This window comes from Heteronotia binoei, chromosome 4, assembly GCF_032191835.1.
Source record: "Heteronotia binoei isolate CCM8104 ecotype False Entrance Well chromosome 4, APGP_CSIRO_Hbin_v1, whole genome shotgun sequence".
NCBI classification, from domain to species: Eukaryota; Metazoa; Chordata; class Lepidosauria; order Squamata; family Gekkonidae; genus Heteronotia; species Heteronotia binoei.
This window is the reverse complement of record NC_083226.1, coordinates 93,299,756-93,326,608: the sequence shown is the minus strand read 5'-3', so window position 1 is coordinate 93,326,608 and position 26,853 is coordinate 93,299,756. Positions and strand designations below refer to the sequence as shown.

At 40.8% G+C, this 26,853-nt stretch overlaps 1 protein-coding gene across 3 annotated transcripts in view; it reads left to right on the top strand.

The window, feature by feature from the left end:
* Positions 1-26,853, top strand: part of PRDM6 (PR/SET domain 6) — a 180,998-nt gene that overhangs the window by 117,192 nt on the left and 36,953 nt on the right. For 2 of the 3 annotated variants that reach the window (XM_060235532.1, XM_060235531.1), the window contains exons 3-5: positions 3,333-3,460; positions 8,493-8,617; positions 13,489-13,831. In XM_060235532.1, the coding sequence (XP_060091515.1) occupies positions 3,333-3,460; positions 8,493-8,617; positions 13,489-13,831 (596 nt within the window). Of the gene's footprint in view, positions 1-3,332; positions 3,461-8,492; positions 8,618-13,488; positions 13,832-23,559; positions 23,599-26,853 lie in introns of all 3 variants that reach the window. The other variant, XM_060235530.1, reaches the window with a different exon arrangement.

Sequence of the window (26,853 nt, the reverse complement as noted above, 5' to 3'; positions counted from 1 at the left end):
GATTCTATGCGAATTCTTCCCATCACCAGACAAAGGGGTTTGAAAACCCAATATAATATACTCTGTTAAACCAGACAGATCCTATCTGCTGTTGTCACTTCTGTATGTATGTATTTCAAGTGCTTTGGAAATGGCTGCACTGCTCTTCACACTCTTTCCCTTTTTGCATCCTGGCACTCACTTTAGAAAATATTTTGTGGCCTTTCTCTTAGCAAAAGAGTTTTGGTGCAACTGACTTCTGAAGAGGTCAAATACTTGCTTAAAGAATACTAACTCTTGTCTAGCCATCTAGTGATACTCTTTTTCAGAGTTTTAAAATTCTGTTTATCTGACAGTTCATTATTTAAGCCTAGCTTGTCCAAAGGGTATTCTATGGGAACTATGACTGAACGTAAGAACATAAGAGAAGCCACATTGGATCAAGCTAATGGTCCATTCAGTCCAACAACCTATCACACCGTGGCCAAAAAAACCAGGTGCCATCAGGAGGTTCATCAGTGGGGCCAGGACACTAGAAGCCCTCACACTGTTGTCCCCCTCCCAAGCACCAACAAGACAGAGTATCACTGCCCCAGATAGAGAGTTCCAACAATACACTGTGGCTAATAGCCACTTATGCACCTCTGCTCCATATGCTTATCCATTTCCTCTTGAAGATGTCTCTGCTTGTAGCCACTGCCACCTCCTGTGTTATTCCCTGTGAATTCCACCCTCTGGGTGAAGAAGTACTTCCTTTTATCCGTTCTAACTCAACTGCTCAGCAATTTCATTGGGTGTCCATGTGTTCTTGTATTGTGAGAAAGGGAGAAAAGGACTTCTTTCTCTACCTTCTCTATCCCATGCATAATCTTGGAAACCTCTATCATGTCACCCCTCAATCGACATTTCTCCAGAATAAAGAGCCCCAAATGTTTTAACCTTTCTTCATAGCAAAAGTGTTCCAACTCTTTAATCATTCTAGTTGCCCATTTCTGGACTTTTTCCAATATCTTTTTTGAGGTGTGGTGACCAGAATTCTACACAGTACTCCAAGTGAGGCTGCACCATCAATTTATACAAAGGCGTTATGATACTGGCTTACTTGTTTTCAATCACCTTTCTAATAATTACCAGCATAGCGTTGGCCTTTTTATTTTTGCAGTTGCACACTGTCTCAGCATTTTCAGTGGCTTATCTACCATGACCCCAAGATCTCTCTTTTGGTCAGTCCCTGCCAGTTCACACCCCATCCGCTTGTATTTATAGTTAGGATTTTTGATCCCAACATGCATTACTTTGCACTTGACCATGTTGAACCTCATTTGTCACATTGACACCCACTCGCCCAGCCTTGACAGATCCCTTTGGAGTGCCTCACAATCCTCTCTGGTTCTCACCATCCTGAACAATTTAGTGTCATCTGCAAACTTAGCCACTTCACTGTTTATTTCCAACTCCAAATCATTAATGAACAAGTTAAAAAGTATCAGACCTAGCACTGAGCCATGCAGTACCCCACTACTTACTACCCTCCACTGCAAAAATTGACCATTTATACTCACTGTTTCCTATTAATTAGCCAGTTTTTGATCCACAAGAGGACTTGTTCTATTACCCCATGACTCTTGAGCTTACTTAAGAAGAACGTTATCAAAAGCTTTCTGGAAGTCAAGGTAAACAACATCTATTAGGTCCCCTTTGTCTACATGTTTGTTCACTCCTTCAAAGAAGTCTAACAATTTAGTGAGACTAGATCTTCCCTTACAAAACCCACGCTGAGTCTTCCTCAATAACTTTTGTTCATCAATATGTCTACTAATTCTCTCTTTAATAATGGTTTCCACCAACTTTCCTGGTATAGAAGTCAGTCTGAGTGGCCTGTAATTTCATGGATCTCCTCTGGAACCCTTTTTAAAATCCTCAGGAATGGAGGCAGATTTTAATGAAAGATTACATATTTTTGCCAGGAGATCCACAAGTTCACCTTTGAGTTTCTTCAGAACTCTTGGATGTATGGCGTCTGGGCCTGGTGACTTATCAATTTTTAAATTGTCTATCAGTTGTAGGACCTCCTTGCCTCCCCAGTCAGAATAATGAGACAGACACAGGTTTGGACTAAGGGGCCACTTTATTCAGCTTAACATAAGTGGCAAGGGCAAACAGATGGGACGGCTCAAGCCAGGGGACATTACCTGTCCACCTTCTTGACCTGGATTTGGGCAAGCACCAATGCCCCAGGTATGAGCCTCCCTAACAGCTCAGACCCAGCTGGCAAGGCCCACATGATCCCCGCTCACCTGAGCTCCACCTTCCCCAAACCATACAGTCTGGGATATGGATGACTCTCCATGTGATGGGAACCCCAGGCCCCCTGGATGCAGCCTTGGGCTGTAAAGCTTAACGATCGCTCCAGAGAGGCCTTTCCACCCCAATGGTGCGGTGCCACAGGTGCTCACCAATACCCATACAAAACAGGTGGCCAAAAATCAACAGCCAGTGACCAACCTATTTAACAGCACTGCCCATGCCAATCACCAGCACCCAGCATTGGCAGTACAGGGTAGGCAAAAACACCCCCAACCGGCCAATATGTTGGGACCAAAAAATTCCTACCTGGCCCCTACAACTAGGCAACCAGCCTGTGCCTGCACTGATTAGAGGGTGGGCAGGCTGAGAACAGCTTGCAACTGCGACACAGGAGGCAGGGCCGGCCTTTTAAGGCCACGCCTCACCCCCTGCACACTCGGATGAGCTGGGAAGAGTCCATTGCCTCCTCTCCTCTCCTTCCGGGGATGCAATAAACAACCCCCAGCTTTAGCGGCCATTCAGTCACTTGGCTGGGATGGGGCTGAACTCTCATCACCTCAATCTGACTCAGGTCTTTCAACAAACCCCCCAAAATCAGCGGTTCTGGAGTGGGCAAACACTTTTCATCTTCCAAAGTGAAGATGGAGGCATAAAATGCATTCAGCATCTCAGCCATTTCCCTATCATCCTTTAGTAATCCTTTTACCCCTTGGTCATCCAAGGGCCCCACTGCCTTCCTGGCTGGTTTCCTGCTTTTAATGTATTTGAAGAAAATTTTATTGTTGGTCTTTATGTTTTTTGCAATATGCTCCTCTGATGCAAGAGACATATGTTAAATAGAGGAAAGATAGGCTTAATAAGTGAAGCATGATACATTTATATCACAAAAAACAAATCTCATTTGTTCCATTTGGGTTTCTGAGCATTATTAAGCTGTGAAATCTCATTTCAATAAATTTTTGAAATAGGCACACGGAAACACCATCAAAGCAGTGAAAATGATTGCTGATGATTCATTCTGTTTGACCTTCTGACCTCTTCTACAGATATATGACCAAGATGGGACACTACAGCACTTTATCGATGGTGGGGAACCTAGTAAGTCAAGCTGGATGAGGTATATTCGATGTGCAAGGCACTGCGGAGAGCAAAACTTAACAGTAGTGCAGTACAGGTAAAGTATGTTTCAATTTATTTCTAAATGTCTCTGTTTATTTACTGTAATAAAATGTTGAAGAAATGTGTCATTCTCTTCTTCTTGTATATTTGTGCAAAGACACTAGTAAGGATTTTGTGAATGACTTATTTTATTGTAGCAGTTGAGATTTAAGATATAAGAAGGTTAGAAATTGTGAGGGCTGCAATCATATCTCCTGCATCCTTCTTCCTCCTGCATAGAAAATGGTAGCTACAGGGAAAATGTCCGAAAATTGGAATGTCTACCCAGTAAATGTTTAAAGTGTAGTGACCTGAAACACACACAAACAATAAAATTCGCGGTACATTTTTTGGGGTGGGTGGGCAAGGTATGTGGTAGATCCCTGACTATGCAGTCTGTTGCATCCTCGAGAGCTCCATCTGTAGGAGCCTTAACAACAGCAAGTGATAGTATGGGGAGGCTGCACTTTGAGTCAAACCCTTTATTGCATGTGTAGAAATACCTTTTACATGTGCAAGTGTTTCTTTGGATTCAGCTCTCAAGGTTTTAGTTATGAACTGGACATGCAATGCAGGGTTGGGACTTATCTCCTTCAGATTTCATAATCAGAAACCATGAGAAATTCTTCACCATCTCCCAGCTCTTTTACATTTTAATTTTTCCTGCTTGTATTTTTAAGGTACAGATAGAGAAGTCACTAGAAAATTGTGAAAATTTGTGTTAAAATATGTGAGTTGTGAGACAAATTTATGCTTGAGACAGATGCTTGAGACAAATCTGTGATATCCAGACTAATCTAAAACCTCATCTCAGACCAATCCCAAACTACCTTAATGCCTTAAGCCATTTCACAGCTTCTTTATTTTCAACATTTAACACAACTAATGTCAAGTAATGTGCCTTTAATAATATATATTTTGGCAGATGTGGTTCTTTACATCATAGGAGTGCAAAATTATAAGAAATGACACTTGCCAAATAGATCCCTTCTGGGAAACTATTAAATGTATAGGAATGCTCTTTGGCTACCAAACATGAGTAAAAAAGGTACTGTGTGCTCCATAACATATGATTTATTTTTATTTATTTTATTTACAAAATTTATATCCCACCTTTCTGCCCTTACAAGGCGACTAACAGTTTATACATTCATAATACAATATAAAACCATTACAATAACCTCCCTCAACATACCTCATTAAAACAACTTTTAAAAGGGTTAGAAAAGAGTTAATATACATATAAAACAGTTAAAATACATATAAAACATAAAACATTGATTAGGAAGGAAGGATCATTGAGAAAATGCCAAACAAAGCAAAAAAGTCTTCACCCAGTAGCTAAAAATGTCAACAGAAGATAGCAACTTAGTACACATTATCCACCTTTCAAATGTTTGTGGTAATTCAACTTGAAAATACTGGAGTATTTGTCTCACTCACAATGACTGATAGGATAATGATGACCGTGGAAGTGTTATTCAAACGCATACTGAATTCTTTTGTGGGAAAATCAGATGTCATGAAAGGTACTTCTGATAATATCTATCTACAAAGATGACAAGGGCTAGTTAAAAAAGCTGAAACAAAATAAGGTACATGAAGCAACACTTAGATCCTGTTCACACAGTGTGTTGAGTCCATGTTAAACTGACCCGGTACTGTTCTGAATATCTTTGTTCCGGACATTATCAATCAGACTGTCACACTGCAATTCAAATCACTCCACGATGAAACGGTCTTCGGCCGTCCACACAACTGTACCATGCAGTTCTTTTTCTTTGTTTCCCCCAACTATATGCATATGAGCATTGGTCAGAAAACATTATGTGGTTATGCGGTTATGCGCATATTGCTAAGTAGTAAAACAAAATGGCGATCATAAACCAGATGTCTGAGGCTCCTTTTGCTCCGGCACAGCCTTCAGGCATCCGGAAATTGGTTGAGAACTATCCAGACAGAGAAAATTACAAGGTGAAACTGGACAACTCAAAAACCACTGCAAAGGAGCAGGTAACAAAATAATCCAGATTGGAGAAGGTTTTTTGGGTGGGGCACAATGAATGACTACCGGGAGGCAGATGTTGCTGTCTGATCAGCCACTTTTAATCTGGTAGGAAACAGCAGCGACAACTGATTAAACTGTGCATTTGAACAGGCCCATAAAGGAAAAGGAAGGGTCCCCTGTGCAAGCACCAGTCATTTCCCACCCTGGGGTGAGGTTGCTTTCACAACGCTTTCACGGCAGACTTTTTATGGGGTGGTTTGCCATTGCCTTCCCCAGTCATCTACACTCCCCCCCCCCACAGCAAGCTGGGTACTCATTTTACCAACCTCGGAAGGCTGAGTCAACCTTGAGCTAGCTACCTGAAAACCCAGCTTCCACCAGGGATCGAACTCAGGTTGTGAGCAGAGCTTAGGACTGCAGTACTGCAGCTTTAACACTGTGCCACAGGGCTCTTATAAAAGCATTATACAAATGCTAAGAATCATCATCATTATAGGAGAAAGATTTAAAGCTAAATATAGATATACTGAGAGGTGAAGAACTCATCTTTCTTATAAATGAACTACCTTGTAACTGTGCCACATTGGTTGTTGATTATTAATAAGTGTTTCCCTTTGAAAATCTGTCACAACTGGATGCTATAGCAGGATCATGAAAAGAAGGTCAATTCAGAAACCACAGTGTTTTTAAAACAGCAAACTTTTTAGAACATAGCTTTAACCTTGAGGAGAGGTGTGGGGGCAGGACTACGGTGGTGGAGATCTGGTGGAGTTTATTGGAATGAGTGTGTGTGCAACTATTTATTTTATTTTTGTGATATGTCAGTGACATCATGTCCCTTCTGGTGCCACCCCACAGAACAATTCCTGGCTACAGGCCTGCTCCTGCATTATGTTAGCTGATCAAATGAATTAGGCACCTTTGCTTACACAAAAGGAAACATGTGCAGAGCTGCCCCATCTACTGGCATGACCATATGGCATAGACAAAGAACTTCTTGTACACAGTAGAACCATCTGCACAGAGCGGATCACTAGATCTGGGTGTGCTTGTTTGCATACGTAGAATAAAATCCACAGCAAAATCTGACCATGAGAAAGTCATTACACATCTGTCAATATTAAGTGGATTTTACAACTCTACTTTCATGAAGGAGCTGTTACTTACAGTTCCCTCTGTTGGTCTGTTTTTGATTACTTCTGATCTTTTAAAAATGAACTATAAAAACACATTAAAAAAAAAAAGAACCTGGCATCTATCACCAGGGACTACATCCAAGTGTAAGAAAATAGAAAAGTTGGACACTGAAAAACCGTCTAATTTTTATTGTACATGGACGTCCTCCTCACTGAAAGTCAGCTGGTTTAAATTCATTCTGTTATGATTTGTAATATCTAAATGGAATTTTCTTCAAAGAGCTCTTGATTGATTGACCCTTAGTTGAACGTTTTGTTTTTATTTTGAAGCTGACAATAATGTTTGTTGGCATGTGTTCTGCTTCAACTGCGTTGGGACGCCACGAAGCTATCTTTATGAGTCATCCAACCACAATACTAAATACATGTCAGCAAAGGAAATATTATCCGAAAGAGGAAAAATCCCTTTGATGTACTTCAGCATGCAGAGATTTCTGCAAGGTTTGGAAGCTCTGAGCGCTTGTAAGGAATGGTGTATGCTTACACTCCCCCCCCCCCTTTTTTGACCTATTCCAAGCCTCAGAGACCACCCATTGCTTGAAAACAGTTCAGCTCTTTCAGCGGCAAAGTGTGTCATTGGGTTTTAGCACATTCATTTGCTGGGCTGCTGTGTTTATGTTAGAGGAAGCCAAACAGAGAGATGAAAAGTTACAAGGGTGAAGTACAAAGTAGAGTCAATTTTTTTTCAAAGTCAGGAGATGCGGGTGATTTATAGCACTGCTCTGATTTTGATTTTTATGTAATGGTGGAAAGAATTAATAAAATGTACAGCATGGGTGGAAATAGATGGTAGGTGGAGAAAGAGGGCAGGAAAGAGACGAAGGCAGGAGTTTTTGTCAGATATTCATAGAATGTTAGGAAAAAGCATTCTGCTTAGCCAGCAGTGCCCTCCTGAGACAGGGTGGCAGTAAGTGAGGAAAATAACAAGATAAATGAAATTTTTGCAGCTGCTTGTAAAATATTGAGAATCTGCACTTTTATATTGATCTTTATGATCCTGCTGCCAAGAGCCACTTTGCGGTGACAAAATATGTTGACAAGTGCATATCTCACTGCCATGAAAAATGTGGTTCCGGATTCTCCTTATGTCGGCAGTGTTATACAAGAAACAAATTGCACCTCTACAGCCAATTCTTTACAGAAAAGCTGAATTTAAGGCCTACCAGTCCAGCACACTTTTATCTCTAACTTCAGGCTAATATTTGTAGCAATTCTTCATTGCAGAAACCAGTTGAGATTCAACTTTTTTACAAAGCCCATATATGTCTCAACACCTTACACGACATTAAAAAAGGGTCATTTCTTACTACTGTATCATTCTAGCTGGTGATATTTCAGCCCAAATGGAATGCTCATTTTGTGTTTGTAGAATTGCTATCTATCTCCTATAAGGATGTTCTACTTTACTCTATCAGGCTTAAGCAACAAGCCACTACAGAATAACATTTTTTAAAGTTCAGCTCCTAAATGCCTGACTCTGATCTCACATTAGTTTTACCTGTGCTTGAAACTTCAGATTATTGTTTCTGGTTTCTGCTTCTTCTTTTTTTTGGGGGGGGGGTGGTGGAATACAGAATCTCATCAAAATGATACGTCTGAATAATGGACAAAATAGGTAGATAAGTAATGAATAGTATGTTAATGGTAATAATAGGTAATGAACAGTAAGTTAATACTTATTATGACCCCCTTTATTGTGAAATGTGGCAATAATTTTGAAATGCTGGGACATAATGGAACTGAATAGAAACTGTCACCAGGTTTTTCAGTCTTCTCTGTTAAGATAGATACTCCATAAGTTGTATCTCCCAAGTATTCTTTCTTTCTCTGTTTGCTATGACCAGATCAAATATATTCTACAGAGCCTGTATGGACATTCCAAGGGGTACAGAGTTGTTGGTGTGGTACAATGACAGCTACACATCTTTCTTTGGAATTCCTTTGCAGTGCATTGCACAGGATGAGAACTGTAAGTGTCTTATTCCATGTCCACCACTACATTCCCTAATTCATGTTTCACACTTATTTGTTTGTTTATTTCATACTTAGCCTTTCTCCCCCAATTGGGAGAAAAGGATTTACATTATTCTTCTCTGCATTTAGTTCCTTTATATTAGTAAACTATATGAAAATTTAATTTATTTTAGATTCCTGTAAATAAAGTTTAATACTAAGTATAAGCTTTCATGTGCATGCACACTTCTTTGCTTCATACCAATTTACCTACCTTAATCTATAGTCATGTAAATGTCAGGATAATGAAACCCAGTATTTGAGTTACCCCCACCCCAATAGTTTTTTAAGTGCAGAATCCGCAGATGGAAGCTGAAAGTTTGGTCCTTGACAATTTCCAGTAGAAACAAAATCCATTATAGTGTTTGTCCAATCTTCATTTCTAGGGCCATGCCACAATTTAATTACTGAGGTTAGAATCTTACCAACCCACCACACTAGAAGCCACACTGCTGCAACCCAGGAAGAAAGGCTGACTTGGTGGGTGTAGATGCAGTGCTGCCTCTCTAGGGTTGCAAAGTCTGTCTCAAGAAATATCTCGGGGGAGGGCTTTGGAGGTGGAGCTAGGAGACTTCGGAGGTAGAGCCAGGAGCAAAGGTGTGACAAGCATGATTGAACTCCAAAGGGAGTTCTGGCCATCACATTTAAAGGGACCATGCTCTTTTAAAATGTCTTCCTTGGAATAATGAAGGATAGGGGCACCTTCTTTTGGGGCTCCTAGAATTGGACCCCCTGGTCCAATCTTTTTGAAACTTTGGGGGGGGGGGTTTGAGGAGAGGCACCAGATGTGATGCTGCAAATTTGGTGCCTCTACCTCAAAAAACAGCCCTCCCAAACCCCAGATATCCATGGATCAATTCTCCATTATACCCTATGGGAATCGGTCTCCATAGCGAATAATGGAGTGCCCAGCAGACATTTCCCTCCCCCCTCCCACTTTCCTGTGACCCTGAAGCGGGGGGAGGGCATCCAAACCAGGGGATCCCCTGCCCCCACTTGAGGATTGGCAGTCCTACCTCTATCCCTCATACTGCCATTGTCCCATTCGGTGTGCAGCTTAGCTGCCACATGTGGGAGGATCTTATTGGTGCAAGGATAAGGGTCGCTATCTGTTGAGCATCTTCTCATCTGTCTAGTAGCTTTGGCTAGCAGGCATGTGCAGCAGTGGTGTTCCCTCTCTCCCTCCCTTCCATGTGTCTGCCCTGGCCCCAATGGAAAAATAGTGATGGCACACTGGTGAGGATGATTGCAAAGGCAAGAGAAGAGGCGGTAGAGTTCAGTGAGGGGCTTTGGCATCAAAATCTGATGCCCTAGGCAATTACTTACACAGCCTATGTGCTTGAGCTGGCTGTGGAATCTGCATGCTTTCATTGTCAGCAGCTGGAGTGAGAGGTTAAACTTGGCTTACCATGTAGGCACTACTTGGCAGCAAGGCAGGATTTGTCCAAAAGTGTAAATTAAACTGGTAATCACCCTGAAGCAACCAAAGATAAACTGAGGTTTACCCAGGCAAGCCTGTCATTCCTAATCAGTGGGAGGAAATTTGGAAGGGCTGATTCAATAACTGAATCCTGTTGGTATCTGGCAAAATGGAAGTGTCATAAAGCTCTTGGCATACAATTTCTATGTGATGGCTATGAAAAATGAGGTGCAGCAACGCAGTATACTGGTAGGCTGATGGGCTATTCACAGTTAGGATAACCTACATGGAAGACAAAATGTGACCTTAAATATGCTGCTGCAGGTAAGTACAGCTCTGGCTTAACCAGTTCACTATAACTGCAATTCTAAGCAGAATTACACCCTTATAAGTTTATTGTCTGTGGTGAGATTGGAAGAGAATAACTCTGTTTAGGATTCTACAGTTAGTCTTTATTCCAGAATGCAGGGGAAATAACAGTTGAAGCTCTGACAGTTCAACAAAGAGCACCGCTTTGGGAAAGACAAAACTGGAGTGAGGGGAAGATGCTGGTGGGTGCAATCAGACTCTGATATGGTGCTGTTGTCCCTCCTGAATGGATTTAATATGCTCATTCAGATAGCAATATATGGCTCCTGTCCTGTAGCCATCAGACTCCCATGCTCATCCCTGACTTCCCTGATGCCACAGAAAGTCTGGTATTTGCTGCACCTACTGTTTTATAAGTGCTTCTGCAAGTGTGTGATCTCTGGCTTGTTGAATGAAGCTGTTTGGAACCTCTGCTTCCTGTTTTGTCACTTTTTTAACCTTAGTGATGAGTGCATAAGCAGTTATTCACCCAAGGCTCATTTAAAACCACTTATGTAAGCCCAAGAGTGAGGCAGCAAGGATGGGCAGATGGTGAATGGGAAGGCTAAGCTGCTGGTGGAAGTGCTGAAGCTGTGCCCAATTGTGTTGCTACAGAGCAACCAAGTGCCGGGCTCAGCAGGGCTTGGTAGGTGACGTGGTCAATCCTGCTCAGGTCCAGTGGCAAGGCAGGCAGGACGGTGAAGAGAGAGGGGTGAGGTAGACATGTAGGGCTGGATCAGGAGGTTAGCAAGAAGGCAGCAGCAATGGCAGCAGACTTGATACCATGGAGCAGCTGCCAATGGCTGTGGTGATCAGTGTGATGTCTGATCACAACTCTCCTGGTACAAAAAAACCCTGGACCAAATTAAAGGTGCAGCCAGACCATGCCAAACCACCCATCTGATCACAGCCTATATGTTGAAATAATAATATATAAATTAAAAAGGCCCCAAAAAGCTTTTGATTAGAAGACAAGATGCATTCATATGATCCTCCACCCCCCCCCCCCCAGTGAGTTTTCTCTTCTGGAGAATCCATATAGACCTGAACTTTAGGAAAGACACAAATCACATTAGGGATTTAGAACCATTTTTCAAACCTATTTTGAAACCTGATTTCAGCAAAGAGAGAAAGTACGAATTCATGCCTTGGTCCAGGGCCAGAATAAAGGCCTGCACACTATTTATATTCTGACATATAAACTTAGTTTATGGCATATATGCTGTATTTCAGCTAGAATATTCCTTATCTCTTTCATTTGATTAACTGGAAAAGTTTATTTCATTTTCATTTTAAATAAGAGGAATTGACGTCTAACATATCAAATGTATGCATACATCAGCTTGAGCTTTGCATTAAGTCTCAGCTGTTGGATCAGATCAGACTTTCATACACACAACACACCTGGATGGATTGGCGCAACTGAGTGAAAAATACCCACATCATTGTGTCTCCTCTGAATGTACTGTCAACACATCATGGCTATGCTATAGTGCAAACTTATGACAGAAGTGCACACTGCAGGTAGAGTGGATAGTCACATACGTTCTGGCTGAGGAAGTATATAAAATGAAGTGTGACATGGATATTGATATTATCTGATACAGCTTATCTAACTGATTTTATGGTTTATGATATGTCAATTTAATAAAATCAATGATCACCAGCAAACAACTGTAAACCATGACAGCCTTTGCAATACTTTTAAAATATTTCATTATTCACCATTCTTTTGTACTGAGTCATTTCATTGCTGTCAGATGTGAAACAAAAAAATAAGGTTTTTTCTTTTAATATGATTATATATGCTAGTTAATTTTCATTCCCACTTTCTGGTGGACTTCAGAGGGAATTGATGTAGGGTTAAATTCTGTATCTCTTGAACTAACTTTTTTGTTTACAGTGACTTATACTGATCAAATTGTGATAATATCTGCATGTACTGCATACATTGGTTTTGCATGAGACTAAAATGAGGTTCATATACTTTAATGTAGACATTAATATAGACATTGAAATAACAGTGACATAAGGTAAAGGCCTTTTATTTTTATATTTATAGTTCAATTGTAAGCCGAATTATATCTTTCTAACCCTATTAACTTCAATGGATTTAGAATAATTTAACTCTGTTCGGAGCATACTTTGAAAATCTCTTGCATGACAAGCATTCTCTTCCAGTGCTGCTGTGTGGTATTGTGCTGTACCTTTCTTAGCCAGGGTTTTAAATAAATGAGGTCAAGCCTCGTTTACAAAGATAACATTGTTTAACAACATGGCCTTATGAAGTTAGATCACATTAATGTCTGTTGACCTATGTGTGAACATACATTCCTTGAGATTACAGCATGTAAACTATAGCTAAATTTACACCACAAAACCTAAACACATTTATGTGGAAGTAAGCATCATTGATGTAACTGAAATTTACTTCCTGGTATTTGTGCTTTGACTTCCAGGCTGTAATAGGCACTATTTTATAGAGCATGAGTAAATTCCCTGGGACTGGACTCTCAACTCCTATGGGCTACAAAATATAAATTACCTTACTACTCTGACTTTTCACATCATTTAAGAAATCTCTGGGATGGATGACTGATATCACGACTGTGACTATCCGTGCAATCCTAAATAGAATTACACCTTTCTACATCCATTCATTTCAGTGGCCTTAGAAGGTTTTAACTCTGTTCAGAATATCACTGATAGAGAATCTAATTCTAGTTAGGGAGAAGATTATTGTATTTATTGTATTATTGTATTTTATAGATTGAACTGTTTGTGCACAATTCCTATTTCTCAAAAAAGTGATTAAAACAGATGCTTATAGTATTGAGATATGTAATTATGGATAGTGCAATTTGACATCTCATATTGTATAGTGAACTAGCTAACTTATTTTGGTATTATTTTAGGACACCCTTTTTTAGCTGCTAGTGTCTTTAATCTGTATCATTAATATTCAGCTCTTATTCTAGTCAGTGATTTTTATATTAACCCAGATGAGTTTCATATATCTGATTGCTTTATTATAAAATAAAGTTTTCTCCTTCTCCTAGTGAATGTACCTTCAACTGTAATGGAAGCCATGTCAAGACAAGATGCCCTCCAACCATTTAACAAAAGTAGCAAACTACCTTCTACCACTCCCCAGCGATCCATAGTATTTCCACAGACTCCATGTAGCAGAAATTTCTCCCTTCTGGATAAATCAGGGTCTATTGAATCAGGATTTAACCAGATCAGTGTGAAAAACCAGCGAGTCCTTGCAAGTCCAACATCTACAAGCCAATTAAATTCCGAGTTTAGTGACTGGCATCTTTGGAAATGTGGACAATGCTTTAAGACTTTTACCCAGAGGATCCTCCTGCAGATGCATGTGTGTACACAGAATCCTGACAGGTAATAAATGAACATTCTTTATATCTGTATCTACCAACAGGAAGTTCCATTGCTTTCTGCTTTTATCAGGTTGTAATCCTTTTTGCCACTAGACCATTATTAAGAAGACCCAACACAATGCAATTCATCTGCTGTAATATAAAACACAAATATTGGCTGTAGCTTGGCTTTATTATTTCTAAAATAATACCCAATAAAACATTGGGGTACCTTAAATGCACAGACAAGAGAAAATGGCTAAGAACACAGTCTTGGTTTGGTGCATCTGTTAGAGAGGGAACAAAATAGAAGGGAAATGTATGGATATCACAGATGGAAAAAAGGGGTCGAGATAATTAAAAGTCATTCTATCTTAGAAAGATAATATAACTTGCTGCTCAGCAGCTGTCATAGTCATTTCAGGGTTCACCTATAGTGTGCAATGTGTATGAACTTAATTAAGTACTAAGAGGTAATGAATTGGAATTTTTTGCTTAGTACTATTTTTCCTCAGAGCATGCAAAGCCATAAATCGTGCAGAGCTGTCAAAAGGAAATACCTACTCCACCAGTGATGTGGAGGAAAACAGATGCCACTTATTCAATAAACTAATATCCACACAGAAGAAAAATGTTGACTAGATACCTCAGAGTCAAAGTTGGTTTGAAAGTTTGTCAATACAGAATTTTATGGCCATGAACTGAGGATGAAATTTAGCTGAACAAGTGAATTAGAATTTCAGGTACTCTGACCAGTGCCCCAGTAGAGATAATGGAACTATTATTTATTAATCAAATCTGGTTTATTTGACAATCTTGATCGCTGGCAGCACAAAGGATGAAAATTAGATTAATTCAATAAAAAGACTGCCTCTTTTTTTGTCTTTCCTTTAGCAGCAAAAAGATGCATTAATAAAACAACTGCCTTTCCTGGAATAATTATTCTGGGCACAATCCACCAAGTATTACTGCTGCACAAGCTCACTGGTAAAAGTGGATTCTGAAGAGATATCAGTGAGTTCCATCAACAGTTTGTTTTGTTCACTGAGTTCAGGATTCTGTTTTCACAGAGCTCTGTGGATGCAGCTAAATTGTAAATTCACTTTCAGCATAGTGCAGTCTCAATTCATTTCTGTGATTGTTCCATGAAGGGTTATTTATATGATCAGCTTAAATGAAGATAGTTACACAGAAGCAGTGGTTCTCTGTAATGTCTAAATGTAGCACCTTGGAGGCCAAGTCAAAAGTTAACAAAATTTTACCAAAACATTTTCAAGATAAATGATGATTGTGGCTTGATGTTGTTTATAACTAGATATCAGGGTCAGGGGATAATATGCATGCATGGTGTAGTAGTGATTAAGAACAGGGACTCTAATCTGGAGAACCAGGTTTGATTCTCCCCCTTCTCCATATGAGGTCTGCTGAGTAACTTTGGCCAGTCACAGTTCTTACAGAACTCTCTCAGCCCCACCTACCTCACAAGGTGAAGTGAAAGAGATTGTAAACCACTTTGAGACTTCTTAGTGTAGAGAAAAGGAGGGTATAAAAATCAACTCTTGCATACTTTCCCCACTCACTGCAATGTAAGGTATAATTCTGTGTACACCATGGGATGAGTGTTAAAAGGAGGTCCTTTCAAAGTCTTTGCAGGCAGGAGAGGGGTGATGTGGTCCTTTTTTATTGGATCCCTCATACCTGAAAGAATTTAATAAACTGGGACAATGTGTGAAATCAGGCTTAATTCATGTAAAGTCATACAATATAAGGAATCCACACCAAGATTTTAATGGTAAGATTTTAAGTGCAAAAATTTCTTATGCCTTTCAGATTCCTTTAGGTTTACTGTAGGTTCCAGAAATGAGCATTTACCAAATCTAGCCATAGCTTCTTTTATTGTTTATCTCCTCTGTATCATATTTATAATGTCTTAATGCTTCTGACATTTGCATGACAAATATATGCAAAAGCTTTGTTTCGACTAACTGTAAAATGCAGTTCTACAGCGTCCCCCCAAAATTGGCTTGGATCCAGTGATGTACAAGCAGAAATATGAACTGACCTAAGAACAGTTCCACTTGTTCAAGATCTTATGCCCAGCTGTTTTTTCCCTATATGTTATAGTTCTCAGAAATTATTTGCATAACATTTTGTGAAAACAAAAAAATGGTTTTGGATATGCTATGTTTAACTTAGTATAAGGCACTAGTGTGAGGGGTTTCCCCCCCACACTTGCATGTGTATGTGGACCCTAGCATGTATGGAAATATTCAAGTGGATTTGAGCCACTGAGTGGGATCTTCACCGCAGGAGTCCTGCTAATGCTGAAACAAGCTAGGCAGCAAGACACCAATTGATGAAAATGTAAGCACAAGAAATCTGGTTCATTTTTCTGACTGATTTTAAATTGAACGGATCCACAGATTTTTAAAATCTTTTCAAACAAGCCATTTATTCTTGATCAAGATAGTGGGAAAATCCAATTGCCTTGTGAACAGAATCTTCCTATCATGTTCTTTGAAGTTTTTGTATTCAAATAGTGTAGCAGGAATCTACATTATAATAACAGTCCACCATTAGCTGTAATCTAACATCCAGTATACCCTGCCTCCCAAGCAAATGCCATTGTTCAAACACCAGCTTATATTTTGGATATTAGCTGAGGCAGAGCCAGCATCAGCATACCCTGAGGTGGAGCTTCTGGAAAGGCCTGATGCCAGCAGCCCCTGCCAACAGAGCTCCTATGCTACTAACCTGTACTCCCTTCCCACAACCTCTTGCCTGAAGGCATTCAAGAGTTCCATCCCCAGAGTTCCTAACTATCTGAGCTGCCCAGCACTGGGAGGTGTGTGGAGATGGTGGTGCTCATAGCAGCAACACTACCAACTGCACATACCTCCCAGTGCCATTGAACAAAGGGCATGGAATTGTTTGTGTGGGGGATCATGATCAGGCAGGGAAGTATGCACAGAAAGATAGTGGAGTACATGAGCATGAGGGCCCTGAGGACTTTCTGCTCAGGAACCATCAAAACTTGGAACCAGCCTGTGCTGAAGTCTCAAATGAAAGTTCTGAGTTCTCACAACAGCCAAATATAGTAGTGGACAGAGCAGACCATCTGAAAAAGCCAAACTGTGTAACTAGAGAGCACAACTGTCATGGCATATTTCACATTGGTCGTTTTTGCACTCACCTTCTGCCGGCGCAACCCCCCTCTTCACCGCGCAGGATCTGCGTGGATTTCGCGCTAAACGCTGCGGAGCAGCCAGAAAAGCCAGAAGCTCCTGTCGCAAAAGCCGCGCAAACGCCAAACTGCTTTTTGGCGGTTTCAGTTTGAGCGGCTTTTGCGCCGGGAGCTTCCGGCTTTTCTGGCTGCTCCGCAGCGTTTAGTGCGAAATCCGCGCAGATCCTGCGCGGTGAAGAGGGGGGTCGCGCCGGCGGAAGGTGAGTGCGAAAACGACCATTGAGTGGTAATAGCACCCTGGAAGTTTTGCCTTTTACAGATATTACTTGTGGGCTATAACCTTTTAGGCTAAAAGAGGAAATGGTTTATGTTAGGAAAAGATGACTCGGGTCATATATCTCCCACCACAGTTGATTACTATGACAGTCAGGACTGGTGCATGGAAGTCAGCAGAGTAGGCAGCAGCCTAGGGCACTACTCTGCCTAGAGATGCTACCAGGTGCCCCCTTACTCATGCAGATAACTCCTCCGAGCCTGCCTTGAAGGCAGGATTGGAGGAGCGCTGCACAGTGCACCAAGCTCTTTTAAAGAGCACACTGTTTCAGCGGTGCTTGTCACTTTCAAGTTGAAAGTGGCCAAGCGGTGCCTTCACAAGTTGCCACTCAGCCGCTTTCCACCCGAAAGCAGCCGGGTAATGCTAAAACAGTGCACTCTTCAGAGACTTCCTTAGAAGCCTCTGAAGAACTTAGTGCAGAGGGAAAGCGGTGGTGCAGCACTACTCTTGTGTGCCACCTATCTCTCTCTTTTCCCCCGCCGTCCTGCACAATGATGTCATGTCTGGTGATGTCATCATGCTGCGCACAATGAGCTCCATAAAGGGAGCTTTTGGGGGGGGTGCAGCACAGGGGTCTGCCTTGAGCACCAGGACCCCTAGCGCCAGCCCTGATGACAGTTTAGCATCAAATTAGCACTACCACAAATAAACTAGGATTGGGGAGAAGAATCTTTCACAGGTCTCCTTTCAATTTAACATAAGTAAGAAGTATATTGATACTGGATTATTGGTTCAATAAACCAATATTATGAGAGCATTACTGTGATGGACAGTAAATGGTTAATGCTATTATCTGGATTAAGAACCCTGAGTGGCGAGATTCAAATGGAATTCTTCAATTGATAGTGTCAGTTAGGAGTTGACAGTTAACAATGAGAGAGAGTAAAGCAGACTGTGAGAGAATCAAAAATGATCCTGAATTAGGAAAATGAGACGAGTAGCCCATCCCTATCAAGACTGAGGGTAATAGTTCCTAGTGAAGGGAGTTAATCCTATTAAGAGAGAGGGAAATAGCTCCTATAAAATGGGGTGATCCCTAGCCAGTGTATAAGGAAGGCAACAGGAACTTGTGTGAATGTTCCTACCTTCATCAACTTCAGTGGCTGTGACACCAAGAGGCTTATGCTTATTTATGTAAGCAGAGATTGCCAGGAAATCTCTCTCCCCATTTTAAAGAATTGTCTGAGTAACAGAAACAGCTGCTTGTTTGTAACTGGTGTTTGTTTATATAGAAAGTTACCTCATTCCTGTTGCCTATTTACCACATAGGTTCTAAACCTGATACTGTCTGACCATTTCCCCACAAAGTGAAATAAAATAGCTTTTTTAAATTTACCATCAGCCTCTTGTGTGTTGTTCAGTCGCACAGTCGAGTTTGACTCTTTGCGACCCCATGGACAAAGTCACTCTAGGCCCTCCTGTCTTCCACCATCCTCCGAAGTCTGCTCAAATTCGTGTTTGTTACATCAGTAATGCTGTCCAGCCATCTCATCTTTTGCCATCCTTTTCTTCTTTTGCCTTCTGTCTTTCCCAGTATCAGGATCTTCTCCAGGGAGTGCTCCCTTCTCATTTGGTGGCCAAAGTATTTGAGCTTCAGCTTCAGCATCTGACCTTCCAAGGAACAGTCTGGGTTGATTTCCCTTAGGACTGACTGATTTGATCTTCTTGCAGTCCAAGGGACTCTCAAGATTCTTCTCCATAATCCATCGAACGTTGGCAATTTGATCTCTAGTTCCTCTGCCTCTTCAAAACCCAGCATGAACTTCTGGTAGTTCTCGGTCTACATACTGCTGAAGCCTAGTTTGTAGGATCTTTAACATGACCTTGCTGGCATCTGAAATGAGTGCAATGGTGCCATAGTTTGAACATTCTTTGGCATTACCCTTCTTTGAGAATGGAATATAAACTGATCTTTTCCAATCCTGTGGTCACTGTTGCATTTTCCAAATTTGTTGACATAATATGCGCATCACTTTAACAGCATCATCTTTTAGGACTTTGAATAGCTCAACTGGGATACCGTCATCTCCGCTCACTTTGTTGTTAGTAATGCTTTCTAAGGCCCATTTGACTTCACACTCCAGGATGTCTGGCTCATGGTCAGCGATTTCACTGTCATGGTTTTCAAGGACATTGAGATCCTTCTTGTATAATTCTTCTGTGTATTCTTGCCACCTCTTCCTGATCTCTTCTGCTTCTGTTAGGTCCCTACCATTTTTGTCCTTTATCATGGTCATTTTTGCACGAAATGTTCCCTTGATTTCTCCAGTTTTCTTGAAGAGATCTCTTGTCCTTCCCATTCTGTTATTTTCCTCTATTGCTTTGCATTGTTCCTTCAGAAAGACCTCCTTATCTCTCCTTGCTGTTCTCTGGAAATCTGCATTCAGTTGGGTGAATTTTTCCTTTTCACCTTTGCCTTTCGTTCCTTCTTTCCTCAGCTATTTGTAAAGCCTCATCAGACAGCCACTTGCATTTCTTTTTCTTTGGGATGGTGCTGATTGCTGCCTTCTGTACAATGTCACGAACCTACATCCATAGTTCTTCTGGCACTCTATCAACTCTAGTTCCTTAAACCTATTCTTCACCTTCATTGTATATTCATAAGGGATGTGATCAAGGTCAAACCTGAATGGCCTAATGGTTTTCCCAGTTTTCTTCAGTTTAAGCCTGAATTTTTCAATGAGTAGCTCATGATCTGAGCTGCAGTCAGCTCCAGGTCTTATTTTTGCTGACTGTAAGGAGCTTCTCCATCTTTGACTGCAGAGTATATCAATCTGATTTCTGTGTTGCCTATCTGGTGATGTCCATGTGTAGAGTCGCCTTTTAGGTTGTTGGAAGAAAGTGTTCGCTATGACCAGCTTATTCTCTTGACAAAACTCTATGGCCGTTTTCGCACTAGCGTTTGCTCCGGTGTAGCGCCCCATTTACCTCCGGATCTTTTCCTGGATTTCGCACCTGTTGCTCCGGCGCTGCGCTTTGCTCCGGCGCTTCAGGGGTTTCACACCGGAGTATGTTTTTCAGCATGCTGCCGGAGTTTTTGAAAACCTCCGGATCCACACCGGATCCACTCCGCGGACTTTGCAGTGGGAAATCCATCCACGCCGGATCGACTGCTTTGTGGGCGGCACCCTCTCCCTTTCCGTCCTCCCACCCCATCCACCCCCTTGGCCAATCATCAGCCATTCACGGCGCTTCACCAAAAGTGCCCGCGCAGCCATTTTTTTTTTCCAAGCTTCATATTTATTGCGTAATAGCGATATTTCGAAATAAACAAATAAACAAATAGAAAAAAACACCCTCCTGGAATAGCCTCAAGTGACATTTCACTGTTCTTGTAGTTTCATGCTGTTTCTGTAGTGTTACGTTGACTAAAGCCATTTCTAAATTTGTTTCGTTGGAATTTTTTTTTATTATTACTGACTGCAGTTGCATAATTTCGCTGCGGCGGTGGGTCAACACAATTGTATCTGCGGCGCACTTTCATGGCTAGCTTCCCCCCCCCCGCGAAAAAGGGGATTCTCTATTACGTTGTTGCGTTGTTACGTTGTTACGTAATTACGCAACTAGAATGGCGCTTAAAAAAAAATGATTGACAGGGCATCGAACTCAAGTCGATGCCAGTGCGAAAACGATTTGAGCCGGGGCTTCAGGGAGGGCGACTCCGCAAAGAGTCACTAGTGCAAAAACGAGAAAAATGATCCGGACATAATTGCGCCGCGGAATAAGGGGAGCAAACGCTAAGTGCGAAAACGGCCTATTAGTTTTTACCCGGCTTCATTTTGTTCTGCAAGGCCAAACTTGTCAGTTGTTCCAGTTACCTTTTGATTTCCTACTTTGGCATTCCAGTCCCCTATGACTGGAATGCCAAAGTAGGAAGTACACAAGGAAAATACAAAGTAGGAAGTACAAAGTAGGAAGTACACAATACAAAAGACAAAAGAAGGACTTTAATCTCTTCCTTCAGTTCCCTAGGATGGAACAACATTTACTAATATGCATTCAAACGTCGGAGTGGGACAGACAGAGAGAGAAAAAGGAAGAGACAAAAAGGGGGTGCTCAGCTAAGAACAAGATAAAGGGGAGTCCTGTGAGGGAGGGCAAAATCATAATTACATATAAGCAATTGTAACTCAGAATCTAGGGTGAGACCCAGGAATTGACTGTGAATCTGTTATGGATGCAACAGTACAAGAGCTAAAGTTGCCCCTCTTTTAGAAGGAAGCATGCTGTTTTCCCATCAGCTTGAGAGCCGCAAGTCTCCTAGGCACACTTCCTCCGATTCGATATTTCATGGATATTCACTTATGCATACATTGATTTCATAACTGTGCTCTATACTGCAGCTATTTTTCAATTGGATTACTTTATCTTTTCTGGATTCCTATTAGGATCTATCTTGTTTTGATTTGAAATATCTTATAATTATGTACAAGACATTTTAGGAAGGTTGAGTTTGGGGTTCTGAACTCATAGCATGGAATACAGAATTTAGGAGGTTCTGGCAGGTTCCTCTGTGTGCTGGGAACCAAGATATTGGTTGAGGCCTAGAATGGGGTCAGATGGTACAGCACAATACAGGATGATAATGTTATCAGATGTCAGTATCTAAGGCCATTGATCAGGTCTGTGGAAGGCTGACCACTTTATAACTAGTGCTGAGGAGTGTAATGTGGACTTCAGGTGACTTGTTCAAGGCAGCAGCAGCAAAAAAAGGAGCCTATATCTCCTAGTCAGTGTATTGTAACACTATCACAGATTTGTATTTGAGTTGAACAGTGAGTTTGACTTGGTGATACCAATTAAACTGGTCTACCTATATCTATTGAGGCCAGGTCACCAACCTAATGGCTGCTACTACAGTTGTAGGGTAACTGCAAGCATACAAGCTAGAGTTGCCAACCTCCAAATAGGGTCTGGAGATCTCCTGCTGTTACAACTTATTTCCAGATGACAGAGATCAGTTCCCCTGGAAAAAATGGCCACTTTCAGGGGTGCACTCTATGGAATTATACCTGCCTGAGGTCTTTCCCTTCCAAGACCCTGCCCTTCTAGGCTTTACCCCTAAAATATCCAGGAATCTCCCAACCCAGAGTTAGCATCCTAGTACAAGGGCATCCAATGGCTATGTGAAGTTTATGCAATCCCTTGGCTACTTTTGGACTTGGCAGTCCACTTAGTTCATTACCTAACAGGTATTGTAGATGACTGAAATTGAGCATAGAAAACTGTGACTGACTTATGCCTGAACAAAGGCACTTAGGCTCATCACAATATCACACACTCTTTGCGAATGCCCAATTCATATAATCTAAACTTAAATATTATTCTGCGGATATCTAGTACCTCAATCCTGGAGCATGAATATATTTGTGGAATAGTGCTGAGGGGGTTTGGCCACATTGTACAATCAAAAGAGCATAGATATAAGCTGTAAGAAATAGTTAACTTTTTTGCTATATATCTGTATGTAGTTATTGAATTTGGATTTTCTGTTCCCCTTCCTGCTAATCACCATCTATTTTCTTAAGAATTTTCTTTACCTTGTGTTCCATCTGTTGCTCCTTCTTTGTTTTTTAAAGATGTAACCTCATATTAATTACTCTTGCTATGACTTACTATGGCAAAAGGGAGAATTTTATATGAACGTAGGTGTAATTTACTATGCAGAGATGCAAAAAAACTGCTATTCCGTATCATTCCTGTATTCTTTTGCATTGAATGGAAGTTGTACAGTAATAGGGCTTGTTGGACTGTGATTGTGGTCTCTATTTTATAATTTAAAAATAAGAAAATCGTATTTTTTTTTAGAATGACAGCTAGAGAGCATTATTTTTTTCCAGCATAAAAACTTTAAATATTTTCTGAAAGATCATGAGGACAATACAAGACCCAGCCATCTGAACTAGTACTAGATATATATCCACAGGGCAGGAATGGAGTATGTTCAGGTTTGTATACATATTGTGTTTGAATCTTAAATTAATTAGAAATTTTGAAACAGTTCTGGCCATTTCAGTTACATTTCCTCTTACCCTAAAATGCATTTTTGTTTGTTAATTAATTTAGTATCTATCCTGGAAGCAATCCCAATTTAAAACACATCCAGAATTGTCCAAGGATATTCCCAGGGCTTTTTGTTTGTTTGTTTTTTGCCCAGCCACTGGCAAACTGACCCACTATTCCTTGAACCAGGAGTCAGAAATCCCTTCTCTCTTCTGTTTTTCTGCTGCAGAAATTCCCAACAATCCCATTTGGGGGGCTCCAGAAAGGGGTAAGCAGAAGCCTTCAATCATAGTGAATCATTAAAAAAAACTATTTCATAATTTATTTTGAACTCAAAACCAATTTTTTAAAATGAACAATTGATTTACATCTTTTTTTTCCTTTTCTGTCATGTGCCATATGCAATGGTGTTTAATAGACAGTACATGTTCCTTGACTTTTCTGAGAATTGCCCTAACCAGTTTCATATGCAGTTTTTTACATTTGTAACATTTTAATTTTGTTGACAGTCACATGCATAAGATGTTGATGGGATGGTGGACAATACGCATGCAAACATAATCTAAGTAGACGTGGAATGCTAATCAGTTCTTAGTCTTTCTGTTTTCATGAACTCTCTCTATATAAATATATGCATTGGGTATTTCTATTACATTTTAGCAGTATGTTTTGTTTTGTTTTTTTAATATTGAGGTTCTCTACTTTCTGGAGATGTCTCAAGCTTTGCTTGAATCTGTAAGCTTTGCATTTTTTCACCTTAATTCCACAGAAATATTTGATCTTACCAATTCTAAATATCCACCAAGAAAATGCTGGCTTCAATATTGGCCTCTTTATAATACAGTTGTGGAATAGCAACCCATTAAATAGTAGACTGAATGCAGCAGTAAGTGGCAGAATCTTTTCCCAAAGCTTGCCAATTTATTGATTTTTATTTTTATGTTTTAAATGTCTAGAAAGTATTGATTTAGGATTAAGAGCAGTGGCATAGGTTTGCCATTTTGGTTGTCCTGCCTCAAGTAAAATGATTACCTCAAAATTTGGGTGATTCTGCATTCTTTATGTATGATTAACACAATTTATTCATGCTTGCATTTTATTGTAAGAATTCTAATATGAGCTGCTCAGCTTAAAAAACTACTTAATATCATGTAAGTTATAAACACATCAAAACTTTCACTTACAAATCAAAGGGTGTTTCATATTCAATAGTTCAGGGACGTTCATTGAAGCCTAAGGCAGAGCTAAAACAGTGTAGTGGAGAAGAGACTGCGTTGCGACTTGAGAAATTCCTGGTGCAAATGTGACGTTAAGGAAGCTACCACTTTTTAGTTTTAGCACTCCCATCTAATAATGGCTTTTTTTGAACTCTCTTTTCCATTCAATAAAGAGGAGGAAGTAATTCCCACTGATTCTTCCTTCCTACAGCAGACACCCATGCCACTGCCAAGGGTCCCTCTCCTTGTAGAACCAACTTTTGTGGAGGATGCAAACACTATAGCGGGATAAGAAAGTTGTGATGTACTTTGAAAAAGTACTCTAGAAATGTTCAATACTATATACTGCTCCAAAAACATCCCAGGAAGTGGGAACAATGATTATCCTTTTTAAGGAGAGGAACATCAATTCATTGGCACCTTCGATCATTTTAATTTCTGCCCTGTGAAACTGTTTGGTGTCCAGCCTTTTATTGAAAGGGCTGACTTCAATATATTGAGCACAAACCAAGAAAAGAGGACAATTTAAGCTCTATTGAAGTGACTGTGATTTAAGCAATTAACTGTATCTTTAAATCCAAATAATTTCAGATTTAAGTTTGTCTAATTCATTTTAAGATTGTGCTGTAAGTGTACAAGCTACCCAAAATGAAATCATATTATGCTCCTGTATAGCATAATTGTCAGCATATATTGTGGGATGCATACAAACACATGGTCAAACATGTAGTCTGTAGTCTATAATCTATAGTAATAATTCTCTTATCACCATGGCCAAATCGAGGATGGCCATTCGCTAATATTTTAAGAACAAACAATTGACCCATCACAAGTCAGTTAGTGTCTCTGGCCTCCTATTGGCTGACTTCCCTGTCTCTCCTACTCAGGCCCAGGAATGTTGAACAAACTGCCTGAAGAAGTCTTACCTCAGAGACAGCCACATCTCTTAGCTCTTCTCTGTCATCTGGCCTCAGAAAGGACTTCAGAGCTCCTGTGGCCTCACAAAAGGCCCTATCAATGGTCCAGACAGATGGCCTCCCAGCACACGCAGCCTCCGAAGGCTGCTGCAATAGCCAGGGAGCCTGGCTGTCCCACCACTACTGTCTTTCACTCCCTTTCTCCCTCTTCCCCTCAGCCTCGGCCCGAGATGGTTGCCTGAGAAGGAGATAGGGAAGCTTCACAGGACTGTTGTTCATATCAAAGGGGGGAGAGAAATGAGGAGAGTGATGTATGCTGCTTTGGTCCCCTCCCCCTGCACTGTGAAGAAAGACTGTCCTTTTCCTTAGATGCTGCATGGTTGCCAACTCCAGGTTAGGAAATTCCAGATGGCAGAGATCAGCTCCCCTTGAGGCGCAGGGGGGAAATTAATGCCTTCACTTGGGTGGGTGGGTGGAAATACAGCAAGGCTGGGGGGCCCCTTGCCCAAAGACCTTTTGTGGTAGCTTTCCAGGTTGTTGGGAAATTCCTAAGGTATCAATACAGGCTTCTGAGGGAAAGGGCTTTCCTCCTAGGGGACCACTGTTGCCAAACTCCAGGTGGAGAACAACTAATGCCTGTTTGGAGTAATTGACTGACTGTGCGCATACTGTGATATTGCATTGGTTCCAGATTATTGAAGTATTTTGATCAGAGGAAGTTGGTATTGAAACATGTAAATTTTACCTGGGAAACGTGTTATCAATTATACTTCTTATTTGTCTTCGAGTCTTCACTACACTGCAACAGAAAGTTTGTCAACAACTACTTTGTTTTTCTACGGAGAGGCCTGCATGTCAACACTGCTACTTCAGCAGCCCTTCCTGGGGTGGACTCTTCAAGTGACTTGTATGTCTGTATGATTTGTGATTTTGGAATTTTGGAAATGTTTTGTATAAGTGGTATAAGTTTGTAAAAAATAGGCTTTGTGCCTTTAACGAGCTCACAGCTTTCCTAGTTAGACTGGAAGTAAAAACAATTTTTGGCATTGAGACTGTGTAACTCTTTGAAGTTTCTTATCAGTCCTTAGAGACTTTTTTGAGAGGTTTATCATCTCTTTGGAACATGGTTTTTCTTAGGCTTTCAACCATACTGTGTTCTTCTCTATTGGTTTGAATCTCCAGGTGAGGGCTGGAGATCACTCAGAATTACAACTGATATCCAGTTCTTGCTGTGGAAGCTAACTGGATGATTTTGGACCAGTTACACACTTCCAGCCTAATCTGCCTCACAGGGTTGTTGTTCAGATCACACAGGGGGAGAAGAGAATTATGTATTTGGTTCCCCCCCACACTGTGAAGAAATACTGTCATTTTCCTATGTAGAGGCTG